Source organism: Erythranthe guttata, chromosome 8, assembly GCF_056151865.1.
Source record: "Erythranthe guttata isolate IM_541 chromosome 8, IM_541, whole genome shotgun sequence".
Taxonomy (NCBI): domain Eukaryota; kingdom Viridiplantae; phylum Streptophyta; class Magnoliopsida; order Lamiales; family Phrymaceae; genus Erythranthe; species Erythranthe guttata.
The window spans coordinates 1,648,506-1,671,526 of record NC_142540.1 but is presented as its reverse complement, the minus strand read 5'-3'; the positions used below and the strand labels follow the sequence as shown (position 1 = coordinate 1,671,526).

At 37.1% G+C, this 23,021-nt stretch overlaps 6 protein-coding genes across 7 annotated transcripts; 2 read left to right on the top strand and 4 right to left on the bottom strand.

The window, feature by feature from the left end:
- Positions 1-1,260: 1,260 nt before the first annotated feature.
- LOC148768281 (uncharacterized) lies at positions 1,261-2,068 on the bottom strand. The gene is made up of 3 exons (XM_088822621.1): positions 1,916-2,068; positions 1,677-1,765; positions 1,261-1,548 (listed from the first exon to the last, which is right to left on the bottom strand). Exons 1-3 carry the CDS (start codon positions 1,937-1,939, stop codon positions 1,401-1,403), a joined length of 261 nt encoding a protein of 86 aa, XP_088678747.1. The 5' UTR covers positions 1,940-2,068; the 3' UTR covers positions 1,261-1,400.
- Positions 2,069-5,664: 3,596 nt separating this feature from the next.
- LOC105971510 (COBRA-like protein 4) lies at positions 5,665-7,797 on the top strand. The gene is made up of 6 exons (XM_012996367.2): positions 5,665-5,899; positions 5,975-6,054; positions 6,206-6,662; positions 6,774-6,921; positions 7,007-7,284; positions 7,385-7,797. The coding sequence occupies exons 1-6, from the start codon at positions 5,848-5,850 to the stop codon at positions 7,669-7,671; spliced, it is 1,302 nt and encodes a 433-aa protein (XP_012851821.2). The 5' UTR covers positions 5,665-5,847; the 3' UTR covers positions 7,672-7,797.
- Positions 7,798-7,864: 67 nt separating this feature from the next.
- LOC105971501 (protein COBRA) lies at positions 7,865-10,345 on the bottom strand. Its single transcript, XM_012996357.2, has 6 exons — positions 10,072-10,345; positions 9,545-9,624; positions 8,942-9,404; positions 8,701-8,860; positions 8,323-8,603; positions 7,865-8,224 (listed from the first exon to the last, which is right to left on the bottom strand). The coding sequence occupies exons 1-6, from the start codon at positions 10,139-10,141 to the stop codon at positions 7,956-7,958; spliced, it is 1,323 nt and encodes a 440-aa protein (XP_012851811.2). The 5' UTR covers positions 10,142-10,345; the 3' UTR covers positions 7,865-7,955.
- A 690-nt stretch (positions 10,346-11,035) lies between these two features.
- Positions 11,036-14,435, top strand: LOC105971520 (uncharacterized). The gene is made up of 6 exons (XM_012996382.2): positions 11,036-11,250; positions 12,217-12,598; positions 12,873-13,069; positions 13,411-13,543; positions 13,690-13,843; positions 14,087-14,435. The coding sequence occupies exons 1-6, from the start codon at positions 11,189-11,191 to the stop codon at positions 14,110-14,112; spliced, it is 954 nt and encodes a 317-aa protein (XP_012851836.2). The 5' UTR covers positions 11,036-11,188; the 3' UTR covers positions 14,113-14,435.
- Positions 14,436-16,524: 2,089 nt separating this feature from the next.
- Positions 16,525-18,495, bottom strand: LOC105971494 (COBRA-like protein 4). 2 transcript variants are annotated; one of them, XM_012996349.2, is made up of 6 exons: positions 18,359-18,495; positions 18,185-18,264; positions 17,580-18,036; positions 17,320-17,467; positions 16,952-17,229; positions 16,525-16,854 (listed from the first exon to the last, which is right to left on the bottom strand). In XM_012996349.2, exons 1-6 carry the CDS (start codon positions 18,408-18,410, stop codon positions 16,568-16,570), a joined length of 1,302 nt encoding a protein of 433 aa, XP_012851803.2. In that variant the 5' UTR covers positions 18,411-18,495; the 3' UTR covers positions 16,525-16,567. The 2 variants fall into 2 exon arrangements, with proteins under 2 accessions (XP_012851803.2, XP_088677667.1); XM_088821541.1 differs by having other exon boundaries at positions 18,180-18,264; positions 18,359-18,468.
- A 270-nt stretch (positions 18,496-18,765) lies between these two features.
- On the bottom strand, positions 18,766-21,789 carry LOC105971474 (receptor-like protein kinase FERONIA). The gene has a single exon (XM_012996330.2). The coding sequence runs from the start codon at positions 21,495-21,497 to the stop codon at positions 18,855-18,857; it is 2,643 nt and encodes an 880-aa protein (XP_012851784.2). The 5' UTR covers positions 21,498-21,789; the 3' UTR covers positions 18,766-18,854.
- Positions 21,790-23,021: the final 1,232 nt, after the last annotated feature.

Here is a 23,021-nt window from a genome sequence, read left to right as displayed (position 1 = left end):
AGCACTGATTATTCCTCCCGTGCAACAATTAGCATTGTGTAGTTTGTAAGGAGCACCGGGTAATAAATCGACAACAGCTGGACTTACAGCAATGTGTGATGTTAGAACCTATGTAACTTGAGCAATCTCCTTGCTCGATCGTTTCGCCACCTGTCATGGTCCAAATTACCTCATTTTTCGCCCAAGTCCACCCGAGTGTCCACCCTGGCACTTCCACGTGACGGAATTTTTGGAAATTGGATATCGTCACATATGCCTGTCGATTTATTTTTATTGTTATTTTTTTAAAATTTAAAAACGTGATTAAATTGAGAACGGTACAAAATTTAACAAAAAAATACAAAAAATCTAAACTGAGAGAGAGAGTGAGAAGAAAGACAAACAATTACTTGATAGCCATCTCCCGTCCAGCTAAAATATCCCATGTTATGACGATATTTCTGTTCAGATCGATCGTGTCGTATGCTCCTAAAATAAAGGAAGAAGATAAAATCAAGAATGTTAACAACTCAATCATGCATGTTGAACAATTGTGAAATTAGTCAATAAAAAGAAATTACAAAATACCTGTCCAACCAAAGGATAATTTAGAAAATCATTGAACAAGTAGATTAAAGTAGTTGAAGAAAAAATGGAATAAATATACTTACTTATGTTGGATCCTATATATATATATATATATATATATATATATATATATATATATATATATATATATATATATATATATATATATATATATATATATATATATATATATATATATATATATATATTCTCAAATTAATCACGTAATATGCACGAGATTTGCACGCGATTTGCACTTGATTTATACGTGAATTTGGTTGGAGAATTGAAGACCTTTTGGACGACAAATGTGTTAATGTTCGAGACTTAACCTTATTTCAAGCAAAACAACTTATAATTAATTTAATTTTTATTCATAATACCTAAACAATAATAATAAAATATAATAATAATAATAATAATAATAATAATAAAATATAATAATAATAATAATAATAATAATAAAACTAAATGACCAAAAGTTCTTTGGGCTCGAATACAAATCATCATATGAGGTTGGGCCTAAAGATAATTCAATTTGGGCCTAATCGGGACAATTTCTTTTTCTTTTTCTGAATTTTGTTTGCCTTTTTTATTTGCAAGGACCACTCATGTGTTTCTTTTACAATCCAGTCAGAAAAAAATAAACGTAGATTTGATCATTTTTTTTTTTGACATTTTTTTTACACAAAATTCAACAAATAGAGATTTTTTTGAATTATATTCAACAAACAATTACATAGATAATCAAACCAATTAATCTTCACACATGCAACTTGATTATTTTGTGGGGTTTAATTTCACGCGCGGGCTACAACATATAAGAATTTCAATCATTTGTCTTCGGAGAAGAAGCGGTTGACCGAGGGCATGACTTCCGGCGGCCGTGTACGGAGGAACTTACGGAGGTTGTGCTCTCGGTACTTCCATCCTTCTTCTTCGTTTTCGAGAACTGCTGTTGTCCGATGAGCTTTGTTGATTCTGCCAAATAATTAGATATTTCGAAAATATTCATTAAATAATCATTCTTATTAACATAATTTATTTCTATATATTATACAATTTTGTAATTACGTACAAAGATATAAATAAAATAAAATTATATATACCTGACATCAGGATTGAGGATAACATTCCTAGTAAGCTGAAATAGACACATCCCGGTAACAAAACTCATGGCAGCCATAAGAGGGTAAACCTGTTTAATTTTGTCTTTAATTATTATTATATTAATTATTACACCAACCAATAGTTTTTTTTAATACATATTATCTTTTTTTGTCCCTAATGTTTGATCTAATAAAAAAAATTGAAAATTACAAGCAGAAATTTACGATCGAATACGTACCTCCGGTTTAATCCAACGCCCCATATTCGAGTATTTGATGTCTTAATTAGTAATTAAATGATAATTAACACTAAAAATCCAAGGTAGGTATTGTATGAAAATTTTCTGTGTATATATGTATTATGACAATTTGTGTGCAGATCGATATACATATTTATACTCATACAATTTGACTCAGGCAAGGGAAACATGCATTAGGTTATTTAGGATATACTATATATTATAATAGTATTTTTATTTGACAATTGCAATGAAAAAGATAGGAAATTTTGACCGAGGGGCTTATTTCAGTGTGCCATAATTCAATTTTTTGACATCAAGAACAAAAACCAGGTGCTATAGCCTCTTGTTTATTTATTATTTTTATTAGTAATATTGTCCTTTTCTTTTTATTCTTTTATAAATCAAATTAAAATCCGGATCTTATGCTAAATTTAATGTAAAATTGATGGGTTTCGTGGCCCAATTAGTCACTTAATGGGCCTATGTAAAATCAGTAAAGGCACATTATGGCACTACGGGCCGGTTCAAACCGGTTCACGGTTCACATTTTCCGGAACCGGAACCGGCCCGTAGTATGGGCGGTTCAGCGGGCCGGGTCGGCCCGGAAATTTTGAATTCTTTTTTTTTTTTTTTTTTTTTTTTTAAATATTTTATGAATAAGTAAATTAAAAGAAGTACTTTTAAATAGAAAAAAGAAAAGGAAATAAATGAAAAGACTTGAACTTAATTTTAAATTCAAAACTTTAAAAGATTTCGAATTTAAAATGATTTTTTGAAATATTTTATGAATAAGTAAATTAAAAGACATACTTTTAAATAGAAAAAGGAAAAGGAAATAAAATTCCGGGGGGGGGGGGGGGATTCAAAAAAAAGTAAATAACGGCCGGTTCACCCGGGTTGGTTCACCCGGGCCGGTTCACTAGCCGTTATTTGTTTTTTTTTTTTTTTTAAATCCGGGTGAACCGCCGGGCCGGCCCTGCGGTTCACGGTTCACCATTTCTCAGAACCGGGCCCGTCCCGGGTAGGACGGGCCGGTTCACGGGTCCGGGCCGGTTCACTCGGTCAACGGGCCGGTTTGGGCCGTCAACAGGCCGGTTCCGGGCCCAAAACCGGCCCGTGGCCGTGTCTAGGTAGGGCTGGGATTGGGGATTCATATTGACATTACACTGTATGGATTAGTAAAATATGGATGGTATCTCCGGTTTGGTTGGTTGGATACGAATACGTGGGATTGAATCCGAAGAGCCAAACTCAGGAATGGTTGGGAGGATTGGGTGGGATAATTTGGTTAATTACATTACCACCCTTTGAAAAGCCTTATTATTATTATATCATACACATGCTTATTTTTAAAATACTGTTTGTGCACCCATTCTTTCCTCTCATTTTCCTTTAATTATAAAATCAGCCCTAACAATTTTGGATAATTACATTTTCACCCCTTGCAAGTCCTTTTTATTATTATATTATACACCTGTTAATTTTTAAAATAATTTTTGTTGCATCGTATTTCCTCCCATTTTCCTTTAATTATAAAATTAGCCCTTACATTTTCGGATAATTACATTACCACCCCTTGCAAACCTTTTATTATTATATTATACATCTGTCAATTTTAAAATATTGCTTGCACCACCCATTCTTTCCTCCCATTTTTCTTTAATTATAAAATTAGCCCCAACATTTTTGGATAATTACATTACCAACCCTTGCAAGCCCTTATTACTATTTTATTATACACATGACAATATTTAAAATATTGCTTGCACCACCCATTCTTTCCTCCTATTTTCCTTTAATTATAAAATCAGCCCTAATATTTTTGGATAATTACATTACCACCCCTTGCAAGCCCTTTTTATTATTATATAATACACCTGACACTTTGTCAAATATTGGTTGCACCACCCATTATTTCCATTTCCACCCTTTTTTATTATTATATAATGCACCCAAGCTATGAAGAATTTGCTTTACTTCCAAATATGGGGGTGACTTCATTCTTGCTTTTTTCTACGGTATTGTAATTTATAATTTGTGTTTATTATTGGAAAAATGAACATTAATATAACAATTAGATGTCATGATATATATCTTCTATTTACTACAAAATATGAAGCTAATTAAATAGAGCAGTAGCTCCAAAATAACAGAATTTTTGGAAGCCATATTAGACATTTTAGCTCCAAACTAGCAGAAACTTCACGAAATACTTGTAGAAAATTTACATAATATAATCTGCCATATTACAGAAAATTTATATTATGTGAGACACAAGTGGACTACTCCATCACAAAATTAAATTAAAGAAGAAATAAATGTCTTAAATATAAATAACGCGGCAAGATGGGGTCCGAATACAAAAAACTTCTTCGTCTCCTTCAAACCATAACGCCCTTTTCTGTCATTTGCATGTACAAGGCAAAACAAAGGCTTGGAAGTTGCATATATCAGTCAGTCACTCACCTACATTGATAAGACAATAAAACCAGTAACCATGCGAAGACGAGAAGCTGACACTTTAAGTTCTCTTGCCTTCACAAGAACATCAATTTTGTCACCTTAGTCATGCTCGATTAACCTGATGAGTACATATGAACAAATGCAACACACGTTTTATATTATATATGTTGTAGTACCCGGCCGCATGTTCCGTTGGAGCATGCGACGGCTAAAGATAGCACCACCACCACCAACCCCGCGGCCGTGACGGGAAAATATATTTTTCTGGCAAACATGGCCCCGGTCCTGTTACTTGAATTATAATTTTGACTTGGGTAATTTGTAAAATATGATCATGATATTTTGACAAAAATGTGACTAATGAAATATTTTGTCACAAAATATTTATCAGCTGTATTTGCTCTAAAATCATCATTTTCTTCCTTTTTTCGGGAGGAAACGCAAAACGTCTTTTAGCTAAAGCATACCAAAATAATAGATAGACAAATATATTGCGTGTGCAGCAAGCAGCCTTTCTCTCCTCCTCTCTTTATTTTATTTAAGAAATTATTTTCACGTGGCCCACTTTTTCATTTCTCTCTCATGCCTTTATTCTCTTTTATTTTAAAATTTATTTAAATGTCCTAAAAGCCCTTACTACTAATATATTTTTACACCACTAATTTAATCCACCACCATCGGTTTCATCTTCTTCATTATTTTTATTTTCTTTCGGAAGATCCACTACGAAAACATTTGTACATTAAAAAGGGGAAAAAAATCAATACTGTCAAGATATATAAATAATGTTTTAAGTTAACCCTAATCCTCTCCTCTATATACCATAAAAACTCTTAAATTCAATGAGTCGACTCACATAATCAACATAAATTTCACATGTATAAGACATTGAAAGGAGGGAAGTGACAATTTTCCAATTTCACTACTCATGTGCGTTAAAAAAAAAAAATATTAGAAAAGAAGACAGGGTGAATATTTAGGCTCGCACTTTGGATTTTCAATAAAACTATTGCCCTAAATTTGTTATCCAGAATCGAATTACGATTGTTTTCAAATGGAATGAAAACTGATCATGTTTTTGTTTTTGATTTAAGTGTTGCTAATGGAAATGTAGATGTTTGTGACGGGGTGTTTTGGAAAAACAAAACGAAATAAATGAGAAGATGAAATGAGACAATTTGAGGGTGGAAATACCACCACTCAATAATATATATATATATATATAAATAAGTGATTATTTTCAGTATCTTGCATTCTTTAAGTTTAAGAAATGCCATTTATGTACACACAAACACACACACACACATATAATAATCCAACTACCGGCCAGTAGTTGAAACAAATCTTACACTTTACACATTTCTTTCCAACAGCCAGTCTCAAAATATAATAGGTTTGTTGGAGGCAGAGAGTTACATAACTACATTTTATTCTCTGTCAAAAAATTACCAAATAATCAAAATCAGATGAAGTTTCTCATTGCAGCTATCTCCTTCTCTTTGCTCTTTTCATCCACAGGTATATATATATAATCAATTCCACAACTCTTCGATTTTTTTTTTTTTTATCAATTTCTTTTCGTTTTTTTCGCAGTGGCCTACGACTCGTTAGATCCGAACGGTAACATAACAATCAAATGGGACATAATGGCCTGGACACCAGATGGCTATGTGGTACGGTCAGCACACAAAATTAAACCTTACTTATATCATTATTATTATTATTATTATTATTATAATTATTGTTAATTACCACTAATTAAATTATAGTAATTTTGTTACATGGTTTTTTGATTAATGTGTATGAATATTTATATATATACAGGCAATTGTAACGGTGAACAACTTCCAAATGTACCGGCATATAATGAGTCCTGGGTGGACCGTCGGCTGGACGTGGGCTAAGAAAGAAGTGATCTGGTCTATGGTTGGTGCACAGACAACGGAGCAAGGCGACTGCTCCAAATTCAAAGGGAATATTCCACATTGCTGTAATCGACAGCCGAAGGTAGTCGATTTACTCCCGGGGGTTCCGTACAACCAGCAGTTCGCCAACTGCTGCAAAGGCGGAGTTCTGGCAGCCTGGGGCCAAGACCCCCAAGCCTCCGTTTCCGCCTTCCAGGTCAGCGTTGGCCTAGCCGGGACCAATAATAAGACCGTTAAACTCCCGAGTAATTTCACCCTTTTGGGGCCCGGCCCGGGTTACACTTGCGGGCCCGCGAAGACTGTTCCGCCAACTAACTTTCTGTCTCCGGATCGGAGAAGGAAAACTCAGGCACTAAGTAAGTTTTTTTTTTTTTTTTTTTTTTTTCTTTTTCGAGATTATAAATATTAAATGATTCACTTCACCGAAAGCTTAATAATAATTGTTTTTTTTGATATAAATTGAATAGTGACGTGGAACGTGACGTGTACGTACTCTCAGTTTCTAGCACGGAAGCACCCGAGCTGCTGCGTTTCGTTCTCGTCTTTCTACAACGAAACGATCACGCCTTGCCCTTCGTGCGCTTGCGGCTGCGAAAACAAAAACAAATGTGTCAAGTAAATTACTTATATAACCCCCCTGCATAAACTGTCATTATTATTTTTTTTTCTTAATCATGGTTTCTTGAAATTTTTATAACAGTGGTGATTCCAAGCTCTTGAGTGTGGTGGGGGTGAATACCCCCCGAAAAGATAACGCGCCGCTGGTGCAGTGCACCCACCACATGTGCCCCGTTCGGGTCCATTGGCACGTAAAAACTAATTACAAAGACTATTGGCGGGTAAAAATTGCCGTAACAAATTTCAACTACAGAATGAACTACACGCAATGGACGCTCGTCGTTCAGCACCCGAATCTTAATAACGTCACGCAAGTTTTCAGCTTCGACTACAAGCCCCTTCTTCCCTATGGCTCCATCAGTAATTTCCTTTTTCGCATTTTCAAACAAACAAAAAAAAACAGAGTATATGTTTTATTTATTTATTTATTTATTTATGATGGTTGAAAATCGAATTGCAGATGATACGGGGATGTTTTATGGGATGAAATTCTATAATGAAATGTTAATGGAAGCTGGTGAATTTGGGAATGTACAATCAGAAGTACTTATGCAGAAGGATACGAACACGTTTAGTCTTAAAGAAGGATGGGCGTTTCCTCGTAAAGTTTATTTCAACGGCGAAGAGTGTACGCTTCCCCCACCCGATTCGTACCCGTTTCTCCCGAATTCGACTCCTTCGAGTCGGACTTTTAACTCGATTTTCATATTTTTTATGGTAATCTTTTCTATGGTTGTAATGTCTTGATCAATGAGTTGTCAAGTTTCATATAGTGTGGAAATTTTTGAAATGTGGAGTGATATTTAAGTGAAAATGAGATGCATTATATTTCCATTTTTCTAAAAAAAGAAATAGTGGAAATGTTTGTCCTAACCGCTATTTAAATCAATTATACCAATAATAATTTTCACTAAATTACAAAATCAATTATTCTAAATTATGTTTTATAATTATTTTTGAAACAAAAACTGCACTGTTTGATGATGATTGATGTATAATATTCCTATTAACACACATGCAAATTGAAATAATTACAAAGAAAATAACAGCGAAATCAGTATCATAAGCACCGGGATATTTTCTCGTAAACCGGAATTCGGTAGAGACGGATATTTATCAGGAGGCGGCATAACACAGTTGTCACCGTTGAAGTATACTCTTCTCGGGAAACCCCAACCCTTTTCGAAACTGAAACTCGACTCCTTTCTGAATAGAAGCTCCGACTGCACGTTTCCGAGCGGGCCCGCTTGATTTAAAAAATCGTTATAAAATTTCACTCCATATAACATTGCAGTATCATCTGTCATAACCCAAAAAACCAAAATAAAAAATAAAAAAATAATATACATATATTCTTTTAAAAAAAAAAAAAACATTGGGCATGAAATATATACTTACTTATAGTTGGGTAAGGACTCAAGGATTTGTAGTTAAAGCTGAATACTTGTGTGAGATTATCGAAGTTCGGGTGTTGTACGACTAAATTCCAATTTGTGTAATTCATCCTATAGTTGAAATTTGATATTGTGACTTTCACACGCCAGTACTCCTTGTAGTTTTGCTTCACGTGCCAATGAACTCGAATCGGGCACATGAAGCTGGTGCATTGGACCAGTGGATCCAAATTATTCGCCTTCTTATGAGCCGAAACAACTGTTTCGATATACGGCGAATTTGGGCTAAAACGACAAAAAAAAAAAAAAAATTAGTAAAAAAAGGTAAACCAAATGAAAATATAGGATTAAAAGGGAGAAAAAAGTAAAAATAAAAACTCACTCGACACAGCTTCCTGGCTGAGTAAGGTTATTCATGCATCCACAAGCGCATTTCGGGCAAGGCACAATCTCGTGACTGTAAAACGCCGACATAGAAACGCAACAGCTCGGTATTTTCTGAGCCAGAAACTGCGAATACGTACACTTAACTTTCCACGTCACTGCAAAAATAAAATAAACAAATTTGAGAAAAATAAAAATAAAAAAATAATTCACTATACGCAAATGCAAAATGTGCTTACTCATAGCTTGCGTAGCCCTTCGTCCATCTTGAGAGATGAATTTAGTGGGCATGGCTATTTCCGCGGGCCCGCAAGTATAACCGGGGCCCGGTGCCTTGAGAGTGAAATTCTTCGGAAGGTCAACCGTTGTATTAGTGGTCCCCGCTTCGCCGACTGTGAGCTGGAATGAGCTGGCGGAATGAGCCGGAGGATCTTGGGCAAAGGAGTCAATGACTCCTCCTCTGCAGCAATTAGCAATCTGTTGGTTGTAAGGGGTTCCGGGTAATAAATCCACAACCGTTGGATCTTTCTTACAACAATGCGGGATGTTAGAGCCTTGGAATCTCGAACAATCTCCTTGCTCGGTTGTTTGACCGCCAGCCATGGTCAAAATCACCTCCGATTTCGCCCATGTCCACCCGAGTGTCCACCCTGGCGCTTGAATGTGGCGATATTTTTGGAAATTGGATATTGTGACAACTGCCTGTTGGATATTTTTATTCGAAAGTAAGTTAATTTATCAACAAAAATGCATGCTTTAATTATATCATAAGGTGTATTATACATGCCTTGTCGCCACTACTACGTATGCAAGAACGTAAACAAATTTGTAATAAAACTTACGGTGTAGCCGTTGCCTGTCCAAGTTATAATATCCCAATTTATCGTGATATTTCCGTTGGGATCGAGCGCGTCGTAGGCTTCTGAAAAAAAATGGTGAAGATAAAAACAAGAATGGATTAAGATAAATCATCAAAAATCTTGTGGTGTTGCTCAATTTATTTATGCTCTAGAGTGTAGACTCTTGGAAGAGGGACAATTTAGGAAATTTGGTGGTGATAATTACTCAGTTGATGAACTATTTCTACCCAATAAAAAACAGGGCAGAGATCAAATTAAAAACACCCCATTCATCTCAACAGTGAAGAAACAAAACATAAATAAAATCAAGAATTTCGGGTTTACCAAGCATGCAACTATTCATAAAGATCCGAACTTTTTCACGATCGAATCGGACCCATTCAATTAGGCAAACAATTGCATCAATTCTTCATAAATATTCAGAACCCATTCGACCAAATACACAAACAATTGCGAAATGCCAAAATTTAAATAGGAAAAAAAAAAAAAAAAGAGGAGCAAGGGTTTACCTATTGAAGTAAAGGTGGCGCAAGAAAACAAGAAAAACAGCAGCAGCATTGATCTGAAGCAGAGTCCCATTTCTCCAATAATCAGATTTTGTTGATCTTAAGAGAGAGAGAAATATAGGGTGTAGAGAGAGAGAGAGAGAGAGAGAGAGAGAGAGAGAGAGAGAGAGAGAGAGAATAAAAAGCTAGCCGGCAAAGCTTATTGTTAAGAAGGGAGCTTACTGTAAATAATCAGTGGCAGTGTAACTGGACAGTCTATACTGAAGATGAGGAATGTAATCAGAGATAATTACACATTTTCTATAAGTTATGCAATAATAATAATAATAATAATAATAATAATAATAATAATAATAATAATAATAATAATAATAATAATAATAATAATAATAAATTAAAGGAGGGCAACGGTTAAAGTTACCACTGGATTACTTGCATTTATTTATTTGCATAGTATTTATTTTAGGTGGAGAGAATCTTTTTTTACATTTAATGTGCTGGTGCTTTTAATCGCTCTTTAATTATTATTACCTTTTTTTTTTTTTTTTTTGGTTGGTAATTCAATTCGAATTAACATGTATTATTTTTATTTTACTCTTATTAATTGAATTCAATTGAGTGACACGTAGATCTTATTCCCGCCAAATTCTACACAAGGCCCAACTGAGCCCATGGGTCTTATTTATTCGGCCCATATACATAAAAATAAAAATAATAACAATAATAGATGACCAAAAGTTCCTGTGGGCTGGAATGCAAATCTTCACATCTATTTGGGCCTAAAGATAATTTAATCTGGTTATATGAAATTATGTTAATAATAAGATCCAACGGGGGAACAGCCAGATGCAGTCATAGCCGCGCCGCACTGGATCGCCGCCGTCATCCAGCCAGACTGTTTCTTTCACCGACTTTTACTTTTTTTTTTTTTTTTTTTATAAATAATATAAACAATAAAACTGCAATTGGTTTTATTTATATTTTAATAATTTGTTTTAATTTCTGCACAAGAAAGCTCTGCTCTCATTTGAACACGACGCTGTTTGCCATTTTCGGAAACCTTTCTTCAACCCAGCTCGCTCCACATTATCCAGTTTGCGACGGCCAACGATTTTTTCCGATGGATACAACAGACGGAAGGCGCAGAATGTCAGTTGGACCAACCGAGATTAATTGGGACAAGTAAGCGCCGGCGATCTCTCTCTCTCTCTCTCTCTCTCTCTCTCTCTCTCTCTCTCTCTCTCTCTCTCTCTCTCTCTCTCTCTCTCTTTAAATTTATTAGCGTGGTGTTCCATTGTGTTATAGTTACATTAACTGCGTATCTGATTTTTTAATTTTATTTTTGGTTGTGATTTCTGCATTTTTTTTCCCTCGTTGTTTGGGTGTGCGTGTGTGTTTGGGGCGATTAGGTTGATTAAATTAAACTAGATTACCATATAATTAGTGTTAGGAATCACAATGATTAGCTTCTCGTTTTATACATTTGGTGGATTAATCATGCTGGATTGGTGTTTTAGAATCGTTTGTAACACAATTGTAGTGATGGGGGTTCATTTAGCATTGGTTCGGAAAAAAATTAGCAGGAAGTTCTGAAACATTTTCACGAAAAAAATCGGAGGAATTTGCTTATTCGTGATTCTATTTAATTTCTAACCGTAGGTGAGAGGGGGTATTACTTATTCGAAACCCTTTAAACCAGATGTTTAGTAGCCGTGGCTACAAGTTAATATTGCGATAAAATCAAATATGCACGAGCAGTTTGAAATAAATCACTGGAATTAAGTGGCATTAGATACTTCCATTTCTATATTCAGAAATCTATTCGGATGAATTGCAAATTCGACTTTTGGGGAAAACACTGAAAAACTCCGATACCTTTCATTTTACATTCCATTTGATTGTTTTAAGATTCGGTTATGATCCTTCATCCCTGGACGATATTGCCGTGAACTGAACCCTTTATTTAATATAGACTGATTTGAACTGAATTTCTTTTTCTTTTTTTCGCTTTTCAGTCTCAATGGGCATATGTTTCTTGTTTTTCGGTTACTGACGAGTGGACAAGTTTGTATTTGACAAGATTTGAGTGTTCTATTGTGTGGTAATTAGAATCTTTGTAGATACTTATGTTATTCTACACTCCTTCAGGCTTGATAAAATGAAGTTCTACTCAGTCGGAGCTGGAATATTCACCGGAATTACAGTGGCGCTCTATCCAATTTCAGTAGTGAAGACAAGGCTGCAAGTAGCTTCACACGATGTTGTAGAGAGAAACGCGTTTTCTGTTGTAAAGGGCCTGTTAAAAGCAGATGGGATTTCTGGATTATATAAAGGTTTTGGAACCGTAATTATCGGAGCAGTACCTGCAAGAATTATATTCCTCACTGCATTAGAGACAACGAAAATTGCTGCTTTCAAGATGTTGGAACCTTTGAAATTATCGGAGCCTTCACAGGCAGCTATAGCAAACGGAGTTGCTGGCATGCTGGGGTCTCTTTGCTCACAAGCTGTATTTGTTCCCATTGATGTGGTACGATTCTCGTATCTCATTTAATTTATTTATTTTATTGTTTTTTTTTTTGTTGTGCCCTCTACAATGTTCCGATAATTCTGAAATGGTTTGACCAAAAAATCGTATATTGGAAAGTAAAACAAAAGCTTCTAGATTGTTCCTTTCTTAGCACGGTAATTGAAGTGCCTTGTCGGATGATTTATTTATTTATTTATTTGGCTTATATTTTCTTGATGAACTTTAAGAAATATATCAGAAAGGCTAAAATTAATTTAACGTGTGTTTTAAAAAGGTTAGTCAAAGGTTGATGGTGCAAGGGTATTCTGGGCATGCGGCTTATAGTGGAGGAAGAGATGTGGTTCGTAATATCATTAAGTCTGACGGTATTCGAGGATTGTATAGGGGATTTGGGCTGTCAGTTATGACATATTCACCTTCGAGTGCTGTTTGGTGGGCGAGTTATGGTTCCAGTCAACGCGTAATTTGGAGGTATGCTTTTGAACGTTGTTTTCAATTTGGCAGTTTTTTGTATTATTCTCAAGTTTCTGTCAATTAGATTTGTTTGGTGTCAATTAGTGTGATTTTTATCTTGTTCGATAATCGATACTCTTTTTAGTTCCATACTGAATGCCGCCATAAGCCTTATGCTCTCTGGTGTTTCTTCACAACGAATAGTTTGCAGCAAACAGTTAGCTCAAGTATTTCATCTTTCAAGTTATATTTTGGAGGATCTAAACTTATGATTGAGTGATATATGTGAGATTTGAGACCAAGCTAGGTGATAAATTTCATGTTCCCATGTCTATTTTTCATGTCTGAATATGTAACAGACTCCTAGATCGAGATGGGACAGCTTCAGACAAAGGGAATGTTGTGCTGGTTCAAGCGGCTGGAGGGATTATTGCCGGTGCTACAGCATCATGCATCACAACCCCATTGGATACCGTAAAAACTCGTCTGCAGGTATTTAGCTACTTAATATTTGACTTTGCAATTATTTAAACATCGGTAACTTATTTTCATGAAATAACGTGAAAAAAAAAAACGAGCAACAGCCTGAATCGGGAGCCTAGTCCAATTGTTTAATCAATGGTTTATGTACTTTTTAGGTGATGGGGCATGGAAAACGACCCAGTGCAAGGCAAGTGGTTACGAAACTTATCGCGGATGAAGGATGGACTGGACTTTATAGAGGCCTTGGCCCTCGTTTCGTCAGCACATCTGCATGGGGAACTTCTATGATTCTTGCTTACGAATATCTAAGTCAGTTCTTTTTTATTTTTCACTCGATCTTTTTTTCTGTCACTAATCTTTACTATTCTTGATCTCTAATATCTAATATTCAGTGCTTGATTGATTAGCTTTACATGTTACTATAATTTGTGGCGCTCTTTAATTTGAACATTGAAGATTTTTCTTCGACTGTTTTCATGTACTTTGGCAGGCTGAATTTTGTTCCTAGTTTTAGTTCATGGTACTAATTTTCCCCCCCCACCGAATATGCAGAGCGCCTATGTCAAACAGAGGAATAAACTCGGCAACAATGGCGAATTGAGATTGTATATTTTGGTAGGTGACAAGAGATTTATCTTAGAGCAATCCATTACAAGAATAATACAGTACTGCTAGAAACTGTTCGCTTTGCATGCGAACACGATAACAGGAAAACCGAGCGTTTGTTTACAGGTCCGGAAAAAAATCAGCGTAATTGGCAGTTGAATAACTCAGCCTATTTACGATAAATATTGTTGCCATAATTCTTTTTCGGTGGATCGATATATTCATTCTTTAGTTTCGAACAATCGAAAAATGTTAATGGATTTAGTTTGCTTATGTGATAGAACCTATTTCTCCATATTTGTTGTGCATTATTTTCAGCTCCATTTTCTTTGGTAGCTAACATTGGTAGGGCTGATGTCATATATTAACCTATTTTTCCATTTTGCTGTCACAAACGACAGCTCTAAAAAAATGACTATAATAATTCTATAAAATCAAAAAACCTAAAACTTAAAAGTATGTTAACTTGCATAAATCTTATAACACGGCTCTACTAAATTAAAAGTAAAAGCAATGTGCAAAAAAATGGTATATTGTCAATTCACAATCACGAAGATATTTATTCCATTTTATTCAAAACTCAACACAATCGTGTAGATAAATTAGAATGATAATTTTGGCTAATCGCATTCACACATACATAGCGTTGAAGTAGATGATGTTCTAAAACAAAGGCCACGTTTGTAGCCTAATGCGGAACACCGTTTCAAGCAATCATCGCCGCCAACTCTACAGTGCTTTTTTTGTGGATCAAAACATTGATTACCCATGCTCTCCTCTGCAATATACCAAAAATACAAGGATTAAAAAGAATTCACGATATATGTGTATTGATAATTTACTCATAAGTACGTGTGTGCGATTGTGTACGAGTTTAAAGTACCGTATATTTCACTAGGTGTAAAATGTAGGTGCATTTCCAAAAAAGAAAAGAAAAGATACGTATATATGTGCATTAGCATATGTATGAGTGAGTGCATGCAAGTTTAAGGTATAAAACTCTTATGTAATTCACCGTGTACAAGAGCGAGATTTGATAGGAAAAAACAACTTACGAGCAGCAAAAATAGAAATCAAGAAGAAAACAAACATAAACAGAGTTTTGGCCTCCATGATAATATTCTCACTCCTTGTTCACACTACAATTGATCCTCGTTCAAACTACACTTGACGAAAATCATTTAGAAATGCCTCTTAATTTATAGCTCATAATAGCATTAACTACTCTATAATTTGAATATGAATTCTCCAAGATTAGTACATATTTTTTGGAATTGTTCACTAATTAATACCAAAAACCATGGTAAATTGATCTTTGCTATTTAATCTAGGCTAATAATTGATTGTCCGTGATTTATTTATTTTAATGGTCAATGGTTTGATTTGGACGGAAAACAGTTCTTGCCTTATTTCCTTCAATTAAAATTCAATCAACCAACATTTTTCTGCAATTTCATTTTTTATTATCGGATATATATATATATATATATATATATATATATATATATATATATATATATATATATATATATATACATATATATACATATATATATATATACATATATATATATATATATATATATATATATATATATATATATATATATATATATATATGTATATATATATATATGTATATATATGTATATATATATATATATATATATATATATATATATATATATATATATATATATATATATATAATAAAATATATTTGATGATGCTAATTACTTAGATCACCTGGGGTAGTGTAGAAAATGCACTGGGAGAGCAAAGCGGATCAGTAGCTTGACAACTTGATGATCCTGAGGTACCTGCGATCATAGAACACATGAACTAAGCCGGGGGTTGATCCGGCGGAACCCCTCCTGAACGTCAGACGTGCTGATCATAGAAATAGTCCAGAGAATACAGTTGATAGTATTGCTCAGTTAATAGGACGTACCTTAATGAATGATTTAAAACCTTTATTTATAGCTTAGTCGAGATTGTCGGGCCCAAACCTTACTTGAAGGTGATTGGGCCTCGGTGATCACTATCTTCGATATTGGGCTCGTGACCCGGTAAGTAAATAACTTGTAGGCCCATTGGGTTGGGCCAATTAGGCATATCAATATTTTTATTTAATAATTGTTTGCTGATTGATAGCCCATTAAGCCAATTAAATCCACTTAGCCCAATTGCTACTTTTATAATCGGCCAATCTCCTTCATTTATATTAAATACCAGCCCATCTCTTTTCCTTGAAGTGACAAAACGCTGTCGTTCCATTAACTATAGTTCTACCAAAGCCAGATGACCAATTAATTAGCCAATAAAAGGAAATAATATATATTTATATATCTCATTTTCAGTTTTCACTTAAATATCACTCCACGTTTAAAAAATTTCCACACTAGATGAAACTTGACAACTCATTGATCAAGACATTACAACCATAGAAAAAAATACCATAAAAAATATGAAAATCGAGTTAAAAGTCCGACTCGAAGGAGTCGAATTCGGCAGAAACGGGTACGAATCGGGTGGGGGAAGCATACACTCTTCGCCGTTGAAAAAAACTTTACGAGGAAACGCCCATCCTTCTTTAAGACTAAACGTGTTCGTATCCTTCTGCATAAGTACTTCTGATTGTACATTCCCAAATTCACCGGCTTCCATTAACATGTCATTATAGAATTTCATCCCATAAAACATCCCCGTATCATCTGCAATTCGATTTTCAACCATCATAAATAAATAAATAAATAAAACATATACTCTGTTTTTTTTTTGTTTGTTTGAAAATGCGAAAAAGGAAATTACTGATGGAGCCATAGGGAAGAAGGGGCTTGTAGTCGAAGCTGAAAACTTGCGTGACGTAATTAAGATTCGGGTGCTGAACGACGAGCGTCCATTGCGTGTAGTTCATTCTGTAGTTGAAATTTGTTACGGCAATTTTTACTCGCCAATATTCTTTGTAGTTAGTTTTTACGTGCCAATGGACCCGAACGGGGCACATGTGGTGGGTGCACTGCACCAGCGGCGCGTTGTCTTTTCGGGGGGTATTCACCCCCACCACACTCAAGAGCTTGGAATCACCCCTGTTATAAAAATTTCAAGAAAGAAACCATGATTAAGAAAAAAAAAATAATAATGACAGTTTATGCAGGGGGGTTATATAAGTAATTTACTTGACACATTTGTTTTTGTTTTCGCAGCCGCAAGCGCACGAAGGGCAAGGCGTGATCGTTTCGTTGTAGAAAGACGAGAACGAAACGCAGCAGCTCGGGTGCTTCCGTGCTAGAAATTGAGAGTACGTACACGTCACATTCCACGTCACTATTCAATTTATATAAAAAAAAACAATTATTATTAAGCTTTCCGTGAAGTGAATCATTTAATATTTATAATCTCGAAAAAGAAAAAGAAAAAAAAAAAAAAAAAAACTTACTTAGTGCCTGAGTTTTCCTTCTCCGATCCGGAGACAGAAAGTTAGTTGGCGGAACAGTCTTCGCGGGCCCGCAAGTGTAACCCGGGCCGGGCCCCAAAAGGGTGAAATTACTCGGCAGTTTAACGGTCTTATTATTGGTCCCGGCCAGGCCAACGCTGACCTGGAAGGCGGAAACGGAGGCTTGGGGGTCCTGGCCCCAGGCCGCCAGAACTCCGCCTTTGCAGCAGTTGGCGAACTGCTGGTTGTAAGGAACCCCCGGGAGTAAGTCGACTACCTTCGGCTTTCTATTACAGCAATGTGGAATATTCCCTTTGAATTTGGAGCAGTCGCCTTGCTCCGTTGTCTGTGCACCAACCATAGACCAGATCACTTCTTTCTTAGCCCACGTCCAGCCGACGGTCCACCCAGGACTCATTATATGCCGGTACATTTGGAAGTTGTTCACCGTTACAATTGCCTGTATATATATAAATATTCATACACATTAATCAAAAAACCATGTAACAAAATTACTATAATTTAATTAGTGGTAATTAACAATAATTATAATAATAATAATAATAATAATGATATAAGTAAGGTTTAATTTTGTGTGCTGACCGTACCACATAGCCATCTGGTGTCCAGGCCATTATGTCCCATTTGATTGTTATGTTACCGTTCGGATCTAACGAGTCGTAGGCCACTGCGAAAAAAACGAAAAGAAATTGATAAAAAAAAATTAAAAAAAAAAATCGAAGAGTTGTAGAATGGATTATAATTTATATATATATACATACCTATGGATGAAAAGAGCAAAGAGAGGGAGATAGCTGCAATGAGAAACTTCATCTGATTTTGATTATTTGGTAATTTTTTGACAGAGAAAAAAATGTAGTTATGTAACTCTCTGCCTCCAACAAACTTATTATATTTTGAGACTGACTGTTGGAAAGAAATGTGTAAAGTGTAAGATTTGTTTCAACTACTGTTAGTTGGATTATTGTATGTGTGTATGTGTGTGTGTGTGTGTTTTTGTGTGTGTACAAAATTGGAATTTCTTTGAGTTGAAGTAGACAAGATGCTACTTTTATAATCGGCCAATCTCCTTCATTTATATTAAATACCAGCCCATCTCTTTCCTTGAAGTGACAAAACGCTGTCGTTCCATTAACTATAGTTCCACCAAAGCCAGATGACCAATTAATTAGCCAATAAAAGGAAAATAATATATATGTATATATCTCAAAATAATATTTATAGTAAAAGTGGGAAATTAATTAATTAATTAATTAATTAACGCGGAATCGGATTCTTGATTTCAGAAAAAACATCATCCGGCTTGAATTTGCCGCTGCTGTCGGTGGACAAGCCGCTGCTCTTCGACGCCGACAAACCCTCACTGGACCCAGAAAACATTTCCTCCTCCGTCGTGTTTTGACCGGCACCGACGAGCAGCGGGAAAGATGGGCTCATCGTGAAGATGTCGCCGTCGCCGTCGTCTCCATCGCCTCCTCTACGCTCCGCCGCTTCTTGCAGCTGCATGGCGAACTCGAGGCTCCAAACGACGTCGCCCATGGCCGGACGCTCGATCCCCTTCTCCTTCAAGCAAGTGACCGCCGTCTCTACAAATTTACCCAAACACTCCGGCGCAATCTGCCCGTCAAGATTGGAATCAACGATTTGCTCGAGCGTCCCCTTCTTGTAACAGAACTTCGCCCACTCGCCCAAATTCACCTGCTCCCTCGGCAAGCTCGGAATTATCGCCGGCCGGGCGCACAGCACCTCGAACAGCACCACCCCGAAAGAGTACACGTCGGACTTGTCAGTCAACTGCTGCCGCCGGTAGTACTCCGGGTCAACGTACCCAAAGCTCCCCTTCACAACGGTGCTGACGTGGGTGTGGGCACCGCCCGCCGCGGGCCCCACCTTCGACAGCCCGAAATCGGACACCTTCGCCACCCACTTCTCGTCGACCAGGATGTTCGTGGACTTCACGTCGCGGTGGATGATCGAGTTTTTAACTCCGGTGTGGAGGTAGTTCAACCCTCTGGCGGCGCCTATGCAAATCTGGAGGCGCTGCTTCCACTTCAACGGGGAGTTCTCGGAGTTGTAGAGATGGTCGCGTAGGGTACCACGCGCCATGTAGTCGTAGACCAATACCATCTCTCCTCTTTCGTCACAGTAGCCGATCAACGAGACCAAGTGGACGTGCCGTAGCTTCGAAAGCATCTCGATTTCGGTTAGGAACTCGTGGACACCTTGGTTCGACGACGCGTTCAGCCTCTTGATGGCCACGGTGGTGGCCGCGTTGTCTATGAACCCTTTGTACACGTTGCCGAAACCTCCTTTGCCTATGACGAAATTGTCGTCGAAGTTTCCCGTGGCGGCTTTGATCTCTTCCAACGAGAAGTGACGGCATAGATCCGACGGTAGAGATATGCCGGACCCACCGGTCTGGATGGTGGAACCAGACGCGGTGGAGAGCGGCACCCACGACGACTTTGTGGGGCCGCTCTTGGAATAAACCGAGTCCTTGATTTTCCGGCTCCGCCGGAAAATCAAGAAACCGACGGCGGCTGCCACCGCGAGAGCGCCGATTACGCTACACACGACGGGTAATATTATAGAAGAACCTCCACTTTTATTCTTCGAAGGTGGGTTTGGCAGCGGCGCCGGCAGAGAGGCGGCGGCCGGTGGGGGGTTTGCCGCCGCGAGACTCCGGGTAGAGTCGTTGAGTTTGTAAATTTCCAATCCGTTTAGGAGGACGTTCGCGTATTTGGGGTTCCCTTCTGTGAAGGGGAACAAGGACAGGCGGAGGTCTTTCCTGCCACGGCGGCCGTCGTCGGGGACGAAGGTTATGAGGTCTCTGAAGATGGGAATATGAGTGCCGCCGGTCAATTGAATGACGTCGACCTCAATCTCCGCCGTCTGATTGTTGATGGAGATTGTGAAAGGCCTTTGATTCTGCCCCGTCACTTCCAGCTGGATCTCGCAGAAATGGAATCTGAGCAGATAGTAAAACCCGGAATCGACGGGGAACGCCCACTCCAGGCTTATGCTTGTATTCGCCATCACTCTGGAAGTTTGGTACACTATCTCCGGGGCACTGTACGGCGGCGTTTCGGCGGTGTAATTGATGGGCACGTGTTCAACGTGAGGGGAGTAACCGTAATCGGCGCCGAAGATGTAGTTAGAGTCGTCGTACCAGGCCCGGAACATGCCGCGGGCGGGGCCACTGTCGTCTTTGATGTCGACGTAGTTGCCGCCGACGTTGAACCTGTAGAGATTCTCCAAAGCGGTGTCGTTTTGGACAGGGAACAACTGGTTGACGAATTTGAGGCCTGCTAGGTTTCCCCAGAAGTAGAGTTTATCCGGAATCGAAACAATTTCGATCCCGTTGATGAAGGCGAACGAGTTTGGATTTGGGGAAAAGGTCAAATCCAGCCTCTGATTTTCTCGAACATTGATTATGAATTCCTTCATGAAATTAGGGTTGGAAGGATCGGGGGAATTGAGAAAGGCGCTGAAATTGCTCAACAGAGTGAACGAATTGGCGGTGACGGAGAAGAAGGAATTACTCGTGTCGGCGCCGGAGTAGGTGTCGGGGTAGAAGTAGAGGCGGACGAATTTGCGGCCTTCCAGAACGGGGAAGCTGTAGGTGAAGGGCGATTGAAGGACACGCGCCGTCTCGTACGGTACTGCAGCGACGGAGGACAGCATCCTGGAAGCTTTAGATGCTGAAGATACGGTGTCGGCGTTCGCCGGCGCGTATCTCGAGCCGCCGTCGCCGAACCAGATCCGGCTGCTGCTGTCGTTCAAGCTTGACGAGGCTCCGCAGTTGAGGAGTATGAAATCGGTGGCGATGAACGCAGGCACGGCGGCGGCGGCGGCGGTGAGGAGGAGGAAGAGATGAAGAAGAACGTAGGAAAACATCATTGTTAGTGAGAGAAAAAAAAATGTTTTCTTTTTTGCCCACAAGAGAATTTTCTTCTCTCTTTTTTGTCCTTTTTATTTTTATTTTTTATTTTTTTGTGTACTGAAACTGAATATATGAAAGATATAAATTCTAATAGTGGGGGAGGTGGACTTGGGAAGTCTTTGCAGTGGATTTACATGTGGAAACTCTTGTCAATAATTTCTATTCTAGGGACCACAAGTCAACATCTTTGAATACAAGGACTGACATATAATTTGTGGAAAATTCTACTCTATTTTGGTCCAACCAAATTTGATCACTAATCAACTTCTTTATCCTTAATATATTTCTTAGTCTATGATTAGATAATATAATAATCCGTAGTTGTTAAAAGGAGTTCACATGCATTAACTATATAATTTTATTTTTAATATTAATTGTAACTTTAGAATTTTAACGCAAGACATTCATTTTTCAATTTTACCCTAATTAAGTGATAAAGAGAGATTCAAAGCCTGGTTAATTTTATGAAATATGAATTACTACTATTTTCTTTGAAATCAAAGGTATATATTAACATTTTTAATTAGTGTGTATTAACCTTAAACAAACACTTATTTTGAAACGCTTTGAAAATGATTACTATATTTCATTAAATTAATTGATTAATTATTGGAAAAACAAAAGAAACATTACTAAGTTTTTATTCACACATTAAAACACACACACACACACACCCACGTTGGTGTGTGTGTGTGTTAAAATTAACAGTAAAAACCATAACTATACTTCCCAAAGGCACAAACTTTCATAAACAGCACCGGAGCGCCCAACCAATCGCCCACTCTCGTCGCGTTGAACGCCGGAGCGCCGCCGACGGTGCTCAGGCATTCCGCCTCCTCCGCGCCGAGGAGGAAGATCAGAACTACTAGTGCTGCTGCTGCTGCTGCTGCGTTGATTTTGATTTTCTCCATTGTTGGTGGTGATTTTTGTGATTTGGGGCTTTTTTTATTTTTATTTTCCTTCACAATTTTGGAGGAGTGGTGTGTAATTATAGTATTTCAAAAGTTTTGGAGTTAGTGCAATAATTGAGCAGCTGTGGGGTCTTAAATGCAATTGAATTGTGTCACTTTTGGCTGAATCCGATTCTAATTTTCATGAATTATGACGTCATAAATGTGTGGCTGGAAAATCTTTAAAAAAGACAAAAAAATGTTAATTTCTTTCATAAAAAATAAATCTTATAAAGGTTTCTTGAGGTTTTATATAAATGAAAATATTAATTTCCCGTATTTTAAATACGTCTTTGATGGAATTTTCTTCTCTAAAATCGTCCAACTCATTAGCTACATCATTATCGATTTTATTTTTAATCTATTTATCTTTATATATTAAATGTCAACTCGTTCAACCAATCATTGAAGCATCTGTTATTGCAGGTCATATGATCAAAAATCTCAAATTTTGTAACTTATAGGACTAAAATTTCAATTTTAAAATGTGGTGGACTAAATCTCTTAACTAATAAATTTACAGGACTAAAA